This window comes from Rhinopithecus bieti, unplaced genomic scaffold, assembly GCF_001698545.2.
Source record: "Rhinopithecus bieti isolate Rb0 unplaced genomic scaffold, ASM169854v2 scaffold_13243, whole genome shotgun sequence".
Taxonomy (NCBI): Eukaryota; Metazoa; Chordata; class Mammalia; order Primates; family Cercopithecidae; genus Rhinopithecus; species Rhinopithecus bieti.
Window position 1 is genome coordinate 214,311 of NW_016807353.1, and position 11,241 is coordinate 225,551.

An 11,241-nucleotide genomic window follows, 5' to 3' on the forward strand; every position below is an offset into this window, starting at 1 on the left:
TAGGGGTGGATGAAGAGGGTTTATTAGTTCAGTCCACAGATGTTGAGAGGTGCCGGCCCTGCCCTGCCCAGGTGCTGGTTGCAGGTGCTGGGTGAGGATGCCAGCAGGAAATCCAGGGCTGAGAAGCCTGATGAGGATTCAGAGTGAAGAGGTGGGTGAGGAGGCAAGGTGTGGTGGCTCACGTCTGTAATCCCAGCACTTTGGGAGGCCGAGGCAGGTGGATCACCTGAGGTCAGGAGTTTGAGACCATCCTGGCCAACATGGTGAAACACCGTCTCTACTAAAAATACAAAAAAGCAGCTGGGCGTGGTGGTGGGCGCCTGTAATCTCAGCTACTCGGGACGCTGAGGCAGGAGAATCTCTTGAACTTAAGAGGCAGATGCTGCAGTGAGCTGAGATCATGCCATTGCACTCCAGCCTGGGCAACAAAGCAAAACTCTGTCTCAAAAAAAAAAAAAAAAAAAAAAAAAAAGAGAGATTCCGGGTGAGGATCAGGATGCCAGGTGGAAACGTGGGAGTGAGGGGGCAGTGTGATGGTGAGAGGGAAGGTGCTGGAGGCTGGCTGAGATTCCGGCCTCCAGCCTTACTATTCGCCAGCACTTAAGGGGCAGCCCCATCTCCCACTCCAGGCTCATCAGGAGCGGGGGCATCCAGAGCCCCATCCTCGCTGGCCACCAGCGGCTCCTCCTCCCCTTTGAGGCTGGAGCCTGACCCAGACTTCAGCTCCTCCATCGCCAGGGAGCCCTGGCGAGACTTCCGTCTGCCAAAGAAAGTGGTGAGTGTGGGCCGCCGGCCAGACCCCTCCCCGTCGGGGACCCCAGAGCCCTTGTTGCCCCCGGACCCTCCCACGGTCACTGTCACAGCCCCCTCCTCAGGGACCTGGGCTGGCCCAGCCCAGGCGTCCACCACCCCGTTACGCTTGCCGCCTCTGCTCAACACCAGGGCCCCTGTCCGCCGTTTCTGCCGCCGGCGCCACAGCAGGAGCAGAGCCACGAGGACTATGACCGCCAGCAGGACCACAAGCACGGCCACTGGCAACATGCCTCGTGAGTTCTCATCTGAGTTCCGAAAGGGCACAGTGCTTGCGTTGGTGGAGGTTGTTGGAGTCATCATCGTGGATAGTTTTACACTAGAGACCTGGGGTCCACTGGCCCCACTGGTGGGCTCCAGAGAGCCAGTTGTCATGGTAACAAGGGGTCCAGTGGTCCCAGTGGAGGTCTCCAGAGAGCCAGCTGCTAAGGTAACAGGGGGTCCAGAGGTGCCATTGGAGGTCTCCAGAGAGATAGTTGCCGTGGTAAGAGGGGGTCCAGAGGTGCCTTTGGAGGTCTCCAGAGAGATAGTTGCCATGGTAAGAGGGGCTTCACTGGTCCTACTGGAGGTTTCTGGAGAGTTCGTTGTCATGGTTCCACCTGTCATGGTGTGGGATCCTAGAGAGTTTGCTGTTATGGGAACAGCAGGATGACTGGTTGTATGAGGGTTTTCCTGGGGCATTGATGACATCTTGAAGGAAACATTCTGTAAGGTTGTTGGCTCAGGTAAGGGGGAACCAGTGCTGGCACCAAGGGAAGTCCCAAGAGGGGATCCCTCATTGACGGAAGCTGAGGGAGGTAGGGCTGAGGTCTGGTCCCCAGTGCTGTTGGCCGTAGGGTCACTCGTTATTGAAGCGGTGTACATCTTTGAGTAGATGCTCAGGTATTTGCTAGTAGAGACCAAAGGACCAGAAGTCTCTCCGGGCATGGGTGTCTGCACAGCTGTCATGTTCCCCAGAGCCTCTGGGCTAACCACCAGCACCCCAAGGAGGAGGAGAAGCACGGCCATTTCCAGGCAAACAGCAGGAGCTGGGACCTACAGGTGGGCAGCTGGAGAAGCAGAACACGCGGGAGTTGCCGGAGGACCTGGCCGGGCCTCCCCTTGCCCACTTCCCTACCAACGGCCAGGCTCAACCTGCGGTTTAACGGTTTTTTCCATCCTGGCTTTTACTGTTATCAGAAATGACATAGGAACAGGTGCTGGCAGCTCCCCCATCAGCCCCATCCCGAGGCTCCCTCCAGCCTCGGCAGCTCAGACTCCAGCAGTGGCCACCCTCTCCTGGCCTTCCCTGACCCTGTGCAGCCCGGTGGCTCCAAATCTCTTCCCATCATCACCTGTCAGAGTCTTTTCAAGCCACAGGCACATTTCCAGGCCCACTGAGGCCCCTACCCCACCAAGTCTCACCCTCTTACCGGCTCAGCTGATAAGGACGCAGCGCTGGGGCCAGGTCACTCCACCACCTCCCGAGGCTGGGGCAAGACTGGGGAGGACAGGGCCCCAAGGGGAAAGGAAGTGGGCCCTGGCTCCACCCACCCCACCCACCCCTCCTGCCCCACCCGCCCTGCTCCCACAGCTACTGGGCGAAGACAGCACCATCACCTGCTCCTTCAGGGGCCAGTGGGGTGTCCGGGGGTCTGGGGCTCACCTGAGGCAGGCAGGGAAGTGCGGGATCTGGAATCTGGATTACTGGCTCTTGGCTGAGGAAGGGGATGGAAGGGGTGATGCTAGGGATGGCTGGGCTCAGAGGTGGCTGGTGGGAATGTGAGCCTGAGAACTCAAGGGTGCAGAGGAGGAGGTGGGAGGGGAGGGTGGTTTCCTTTGCATTTGTGGTCCCCAAGCTGTTAGGCCAGGAGCTGAGTGGTGCCATTTCCTGCCCTCAGAGCTCCCAGGAAGTAGCAGGGCAAGAGGAAGCCCCGAGTCTGGCTGGGGGCCGTGAAAACCTTTGCAAGCTGGTGATCTCTTGACTCCCTCACGGGGAGCTGGGGGTCACCACAGTGGCCCCCAGTCAGGGAGGCTTGGCTAAACCAAGGTGGTTCCTACACACTGCATATGCTCGGATCTTATTTCAGCAAACTAGTAAAGATGTGGGAATCTTTTTATTTTTTATTTTATTTTATTTATTTATTTATTTTGAAGTGGAGTTTAGTGCAATGGCATGATCTTGGCTCACCGCAACTTCTGCCTCCCAGGTTCAAGCAATTCTCCTGCTTCAGCCTCCCAAGTAGCTGGGATTACAGGCATGTGCCACTGTGCCCGGCTAATTTTGTATTTTTAGTAGAGACGGGGTTTCTCCATGTTGGTCAGGCTGGTCTGGAACTCCTGACCTCAGATGATCCACCCATCTCAGCCTCCCAAAGTGCTGGGATTACAGGAGTGAGCCAAAGCGCCCGGCCAGATGCGGGACTCTATATGGAAAAGCGTCTGGAAAGATATTCACTAAGGGATTCACCTAATTGTCTTTGGATAGGTGAGAGTAGGAGGCCGAGGCATTTTCTTTTAATGGTTCCCATTTCCTGACTTTTTTCTAATTAGCAAGCGTTGACTCTTGGTTTGTGTATGTCTTTGGTTTTTGTTCTTTAAAAACGAAAATCAGTCCTGGGCGTGGTGATACATTATGCCTGTAGTGCCACCAAGGCGGGAGGATCCCCTAAGCCCAGGAGTCTGAAACCAGCCTGGGCACCACAGCAAAAACCCTGTCACTAAAAAAAAATGCATATGTTTTTAAAATCAAAACTGATGGCCGGGTGCGGTGGCTCAAGCCTGTAATCCCAGCACTTTGGGAGGCCGAGATGGGCGGATCACGAGGTCAGGAGATCGAGACCATCCTGACTAACATGGTGAAACCCCGTCTCTACTAAAATACAAAAAACTAGCCAGGCGAGGTGGCAGGCACCTGTAGTCCCAGCTACTCGGGAGGCTGAGGCAGGAGAATGGCGTGAACCCTGGAGGCGGAGCTTGCAGTGAGCCAAGATTGCGCCACTGCACTCCAGTCTGGGTGACAGAGCGAGACTCCACCTCAAAAATAAAATAAAATAAAATAAAATAAAAACTGATTTGTATATTTTAAGAGCAACATGTGCACAATAGAAGATTCTAACAGGTCCTTGGGACTGTGCCCTTTCCACAAGCTGATGAGTTTGTCTGATCCAAAGACGTGAGACTCCAGGGTGAGAGCTGCAGGAATTAATTGCTCACACCAAGCAACAGCAGCGTGATGTTCGCGTCAGTTCCCCTTACCCCAAGTCCCACAGAGGCAACATGGAAGGGCCCAGACTGACACCGCACACATCGTGGGCCTGTACCGCAGCCATAGAGCTCTGAGCTTGAGAGATTCCCCTCCTCTAGGGCCCCTGGTAAGCCCAGTGTCCCACAGGGAGACATGTCTTCATCCCTCGGGGGTGCTCACTGCAAACACAGCACTGGGAATTGGCTTGAGTACAAAGTGTTCAGAGGCTAGGTGAGGTGCCTCACGCCTGTAATCCCAGGACTTTGGGAGGCTGAGGCAGCCTGATCACTTGAGGTCAGGAGTTCGAGACCAGCCTGGCCAACATGCTGTCTTTTCTGCACACAGTGGCTCAGAATGGTAACAGGGTGCCCATTCTGCAGAGGGGATGAGGGACGCAGGAGCAAAGAAGGGTAGGTTAGAGGGCTGCAGAATCAGGCCCAACGGACTTCCTGTCCTACCACCACTATCTTCCAGCTCCATGACCTTGAACAAGTCACACAACTTCTCCAATGCCCTAGGACCACCACCTTCTTCATCAAGTGACTGCAAAGATTAAATGAGATAATGTTAAGTGCACAGAAAAGCGGTTACCAGCACAGGACTCTGGGTTCCTGTCCTACCTCTTGCACTTGGGCAAAGGACTTAACCTCCTTATCCCTCTGTTGCTTTCTATAAAATGGGGATAATTATGGTAATACCACATAGTTTGTTTTGATGATTAAGAGTTAATACATATAAATGACTGGGCACAGTGGCCCATGCCTGTAAGCCCAGCACTTTGGGAGGCTGAGGCAGGTGGATCACCTGAGGTCAGGAGTTCGAGACCAGCTTGGTCAACATGGTGAAACCCCGTCTCTACTAAAAATTCAATAATTAGCTGGGCATGGTGGCAGGCACCTATAATCCCAGCTACTCAGGAGGCTGAGGCAGGAGAATCGCCTCAACCCAGGAGGCGGAGGTTGCAGTGAGCAGAGACTGTGCCATTGCACTCCAGCCTAAGCAACAGAGTGAGACTCCATCTCAAAAAACAAACAAACAAAAAATGTGCTCAGGACCTGGCATTCTTGATACACCCAATATATCACACAAAAAGACTCCACACCCATCACCTCCAGACAAACATTCCTGACAGTGTCTGTGTCTACACAAGCATGTATTCATCCATTTTAGTGTTTTGCACTTTTCACATTCCCCATAATAAAAAAGTTTAAAACAGGCCGGGTGTGGTGGCTCATGCTGGTATTCCCTTTTTTTTTAGAGATGGCTTCTTGCTGTGTTGCCCAGACTGGTCTTGAACCCCTGGGCTCAAGCAATCCTCTCATCTTGGCCTCCAGAAGTCCTGGGATTACAGGCATGAGCCATTGTGCCTGGCTTCTGTAGTATTACTGGCTTCAGCCAGTAAAAAATGTATAACCTGGCTGGGGGCGGTGGCTCAAGCCTGTAATCCCAGCACTTTGGGAGGCCGAGATGGGTGGATCACGAGGTCAGGAGTTTGAGATCATCCTGGCTAACACGGTGAAACCCCGTCTCTACTAAAAAATACAAAAAGCTAGCCAGGAGAGGTGGCGGGCGCCTGTAGTCCTAGCTACTCGGGAGGCTGAGGCAGGAGAATGGCGTAAACCCGGGAGGCGGAGCTTGCAGTGAGCTGAGATCCAGCCACTGCACTCCAGCCTGGGCAACAGAGCGAGACTCCGTCTCAAAAAAAAAAAAAAAAAAAAAAAAAAAAAATGTAAAACCTCCCTGGGGGAAGGGGCCCCCCCCTGTAATCCCAGGACTTTGGGAGACCCAGAAGGGATCGCTTGAGTTCAGGAGTTCAAGGCTGCAGGGAGCTATAATTTCGACACTGTACTCCACCCTGGGTGACAGACTGTTTCCCTTTCTGTGGGAAAAAAAAAAAAAAAAAGAAAGAGAGAGAGAGAAAGATCTAGAATCTGATCCCTGTTCGCCCCTTCACTGCTGCCTGCTGGCCTGATCCTCCGTCTTCCCTGGCCTGGACTGCTCTCCCTGTGTGAGATCTCATCCTCCTCCGGGCTGTTTTCCATACAGCAGCCAAAGGAACCCAGATGAAACATCTGACCCCACCCCTCCTCTGCTTGGAACACTGAGACCATGCCCACTCCACTCAGGATAGAAGCCAAGTCGGCCACATCCGATCTGACCCCTGCTTACCTCTCTTACCGACGTTGCTTCTGCCCCTCCACCCAAGGCCCTGCCATCCACGCCCGCCACCCGGACCTCTGATGTGTCCCTGGAGAAGGCAAGCCTAGGGCCTTTGCGCCATCTGTGGCGGCTACCCCAGGGCTCCCCATGCAGATGTTGCTTGGCTCCTTTCTCATTCTTCGCTCAAATGTCACCTTCTCAGGATGGCTTTGCCTGGCCAATCTATTTACTTACTTATATGTTTGTTTTAGACACAGGGTCTCACTGTGTCACCCCAGCTTGAGTGCACTGGTACAATCATGGCTCACTGCAGCCTCGACCTCCTGGGCTCAAGAGATCCTCCCGCCTTGGCCTCCCAAGTAGCTGGGACTACAGGCACGTGCCACCATGCCAGTCTAACTTCTAATTTTTATTTTTTGAGATGGAGTCTCGCTCTGTCTCCCAGGCTGGAGTGCAGTGGCACAATCTAGGCTCACTGCAACCTCCGCCTCCCGAGTTCCAGTGATTCTCCCACCTCAGTCTCCCAAGTAGCTGGGATTACAGGTGCGTACCACCACACCCGGCTAATTTTTTGTATTTTTATTTTTATTTGTGTTTTTGAGATGGAGTTTCACACTCTTATTGCCCAGGTTGGAGTGCAATGGCGTGATCTCGGCTCACCACAACCTCCACCTCCTGGATTTAAGCTATTCTCCTGCCTCAGCCTCCTGAGTAGCTGGGAATACAGATGCCTACCACTAAGCCCAGCGAATTTTCTTTTTTTAGTAGAGACAGGGTTTCACCGTGTCGGCCAGGCTGGTCTTGAACTCCTGACCTCAGGTGATCTGCCCGCTTCGGCCTCCCATAGTGCTAGGATTACAAGCGTGAGCCACAGCGCCCAGCAGTTTTTTGTATTTTTAGTAGAGACAGTGTTTTACCATGTGGGCCAGGCTGGTCTCGAACTCCTGAGCTCAAGTGATCCACCCTCCTAGGTCTCTCAAAGTGCTGGGATTACAGGCATGAGCCACCATGCCCAGCCTAATTTTTAAAATTTTTATACAGATGGGGTCTTGCTTTGTTGCTCAGGCTTGTTTCAAATTCCTAGGCTCAAGTAAGCCTCCCACCTCAGTCTCCCAAAGTGCTGGGATTACAGGCGTGAGCCACCGAGTCCAGCTGGCCACCCTATTTAAAATTGCACCCCCGGTGGGCGTGGTGGCTCACGCCTGTAATCCCAGCACTTTGGGAGGCTGAGGTGGGTGGATCATGAGGTCAGGAGATCAAGACCATCCTGGTTAACACGGTAAAACCCCCTCTCTACTAAAAACACAAAAAATTAGCTGGACGTGGTGGCATGCGCCTGTAATCCCAGCTACTCGGGAGGCCGAGGCAGAAGAATCGCTTGAACCCAGGAGGCGGAAGTTGCAGTAAGCCAAGATTGCGCCACTGTACTCCAGCCTTAGTGACAGAGTGAGACTCCGTCTCCAAAAAAAATAAAATAAAATCGCACCTCCTCCCTCTGAACTATAACCCCCCTCCTTGCTTTCTCTCCATAGCACTTATCGCCTTCTAATGCGCCATGTAATGGACTTTCTTATTTTGCTTCTGTCACTCTCCCCACACCGGAACGCCAGCCCCATGGCCTCATGGCTGTGCATGTGTGCTTGCACGGTACCCCAGCACCCACGAAGTGCTTGGTACACAGTAGGCACTGGATGATGTTTATTGACTGAAGACTTCTCTGGTTGAGACAAGGAAGAGGGTAGCAGGCTGCAGAACTGTGGACAAAGGCAAGGAGGCCAAAGGGTGGAGGGCAGAGAGGGGAGTGATGAGGCCAGGGACGGGGAGGCTGGGTGTGCCTGGAGCTGCTGTGAAGGCCCTGCCCATCCTGCCTTGAGGTCATCAGAGGTCACCAGAAGTCACCAGAGGTTTACCTGCTTCTCCTGAGATAATAGCTGTACCCTCCCCAGGCCCCAGTTCCCCCTTCCCTCTATAGGTTTTTTTTTTTTTTTTGAGATGGAGTCTCACTCTGTCGTCCAGGCTGGAGTGCAGTGGCTCGATCTCGGCTCACTGCAACCTCCACCTCTGGGGTTCTCAATCAATCCTCCTGCCTCAGCCTCCTGAGTAGCTGGGATTATAGGTGCCCACCACCACATCCGGCTAATTTCTGTATTTTTAGTAGAGACGGGGTTTCACCATGTTGGCCAGGCTGGTCTCAAACTCCTGACCTTGTGATATGCCCACCTCAGCCTCCCAAAGTGCGTGCAGGCGTGAGTCACCGTGCCCGGCTCCCTGCAGGTCTTTGAGGGGCCGTTCCTACACCAAGGTAGACAGGAGCTGGCAGAAACCTGAGGGCAGGGAAGCCACGGAAGGGGAGGGGTACCTGAGCTTGACTCCTGCCTGCATTGAGACCAGCCTGGCCAACATGGTGAAACCCCGTTTCCACACACACACACACACAAAACTAGCTGGGTATGGTGGCACACGCCTGTAATCCCAGCTACTCAAGAGACTGAGGTAGGAGAATTGCTTGAATCCGGGGGCTGGTGGTTGCAGTGAGCCAAGGTCGTACCACTGCACTCCATCCTGGGCAACACAGCGAGACTCTGTCTCAAACGAAAAAAAAAAAAAAGCCAGGTGCAGTGGTATATGCCTGTGGTCCCAGCTAACTCAGGAGGCTGAAGTAGGAGGCTGGCTTGAGCCTGGGAGTTTGAGGCTGCAGTGAGCCATGATTGTGCCACTGCACAATCTGAGCAACAGGCACAAGCCTGGGCAACAGATGGAGACCCTGTCCCTCAAAAAACTAATTAACTAAATGCCCAAATCACCTCTGCCCAAATCAGAACGGAGCTCAGCTCTTTCGCCTACTGCGGGTAGTTACTGAATAAAATCTGTTTTCACCACCATAACTAATGTCTGGCTATGTTTTTCTGTGACACTCAGTTACCCCTTCTGATCCTCCAGGGCCACGGGATTGGGGCTTGCTTGGGGCCAGGGGCCCTTTCTTCCCATAAAAAGCACCGTCAAGTCATACCACCCTTGTCCTCTGGGGAATTTCCGTCTGGTCAGAAAAGTTTACATACTTATTTATTCATTGAAAAGCACCAGGCCGGGCACGATGGCCTATGCCTGTAATCCCAGGGCCCAGAGCAGAAGGATCTCTTGAGCCCAGGAGGCAGAGGTTGCAGTGAGCCGAGATCACAACACTGCATTCCAGCCTGGGCGACAGAGCAAGACCTTATCTCAAAAAAACAGAGAAGTGCTGTTTCCTAAGCTAATGCATGTTATAAGCACAGAAGTGTTTTTCATGAACAATAAGCTTTCCCTTTCCCCACCAAGTCATGGTCTCAGAAAGAGACCACTTCTAATGCTTTTAACTTTTTCTAGTCTCAATTCTACTGGTGAGTTCACATTCCTAAAAAGTGTGCTAATTCTGTTATTCCTTTTATTATTATTATTATTACCACATGGAGATACTATAATTTTATTTCTCCATGTATCCATTTTGCCCGGCATAATCATAGGTGAGTGTCTGACCCACTGGCCCTGCTCCAGCCCCATTCCACATTGCAGGGCAGTTAAATCCCTCTCTTCAGGTCCTTTGTAAGGAACTAAAGTTGCTTTTGTAACTTTATTTATGTAGTTATGCATGGGTTTTTTGTTGTTGTTGTCATTTTGTTTTGTTTGAGACAGGGTCTCACTCCTTCTCCCAGGCTAGAGTGCAGTGGCCTGATCTCAGCTTACTGCAACCTTGGGCTCAAGTGATCCTTCCACCTCAGCCTCCAAGTAGCTGGAACTATAGGTGTGTGCCACCGCACCTGATTACTTTTTTTTTTTTAATTTTTGAGACAGAGTCTCGCTCTGTCACCCAGGCTGGAGTACAGTGGCATAAGCTCCGCTCACTGCAAGCTCCGCCTCCCGGGTTCACGCCATTCTCCTGCCTCAGCCTCCCGAGTAGCTAGGACTACAAGCACCCGCCACCACGCCCAGCTAATTTTTTGTATTTTTAGTAGAGACGGGGTTTCACCATGTTCGCCAAGATGGTCTCGATCTCCTGACCTCGTGATCCACCTGCCTCGAAAGTGCTGGGATTACAGGCGTGAGCCACCTCGCTGGGCCCTCACCTGGTTACTTTTTATATTTATTGTAGAGACATTGTTTCGCTATGTTGCCCAGGCTGGTATCAAGCTCCTGAGCTCAAGCAATCTGCCCACCTTGGCCTCTCAAAGTGCTGGGATTATAGGCATGAACCACTTCACCTGACCTATTTATTTATTTTTAAAGAGATGAGCAGCCTCGAACTCCTGGGCCCAAGCAATCTTCCGACCTCAGCCTTCCGAGTAGTTGGGACTACAGGTGTGCACCATTATGCCCAGCTAATTTTAAATTTTTTTTGTAGAGACAGGGATCTCATTATGTTGCCCAGGCTGGTCTTGAACTCCTGGGCTCAAGTAATCCTCCTTGCCTTGGCCTCCAAAAGTACTGAGATTACAGGCATGAGCCATAGCTTCTGGCCTAAATTCTTATCACTTTGTGACATGAAGATAGTGGCTTTCCTTTATCTCTCTTCTGCTCATTTCCGTTACCTGTACATTTACTTTTATGTTATTAGATGTAGATAATATTGGCATTCTCTCATTCACATTGCTTAGAGCTGCGTTGTCTAATATAGAAGCCACTGGCCACAGGAGGCTACTTTAACTTAATTAAAACGTAATGAGATTTAAAACCCAGTTCCCTCAGTTGCAACTAGCTAGTTACATTTCAAGTGCTCAGAAACCACATGTGGCTAGTAGCTATCAAATTGAATAACACAGATAAAGGATATTTCTATCACCTCAGATAGATCAGCACTGTCTAGTCCAGAGTTTGAGTCTAAAATGGAAACTTATTAATTTTCTTTCTGTTTAAGATTATGGGGCTGGATGTGGTGCCTCATGTCTGTAATCCCAGCACTTTGAGAGGCCAAGGCAGGAGGATCACTTGAGGTCAGGAGTTCAAGACCAGCCTGGGCAACATAGCAAGGCCCTATCTGTATAGAAAAAAAGAAAAAAAGTAGCCAGGCATGG

General features: G+C 51.9%; 1 protein-coding gene across 1 annotated transcript; it reads right to left on the reverse strand.

The window, feature by feature from the left end:
* Positions 1–2,301, reverse strand: SPN (sialophorin). The gene is made up of 2 exons (XM_017881407.1): positions 2,223–2,301; positions 1–1,859 (listed from the first exon to the last, which is right to left on the reverse strand). The coding sequence occupies exon 2, from the start codon at positions 1,816–1,818 to the stop codon at positions 601–603; it is 1,218 nt and encodes a 405-aa protein (XP_017736896.1). The 5' UTR covers positions 1,819–1,859; positions 2,223–2,301; the 3' UTR covers positions 1–600.
* Positions 2,302–11,241: the final 8,940 nt, after the last annotated feature.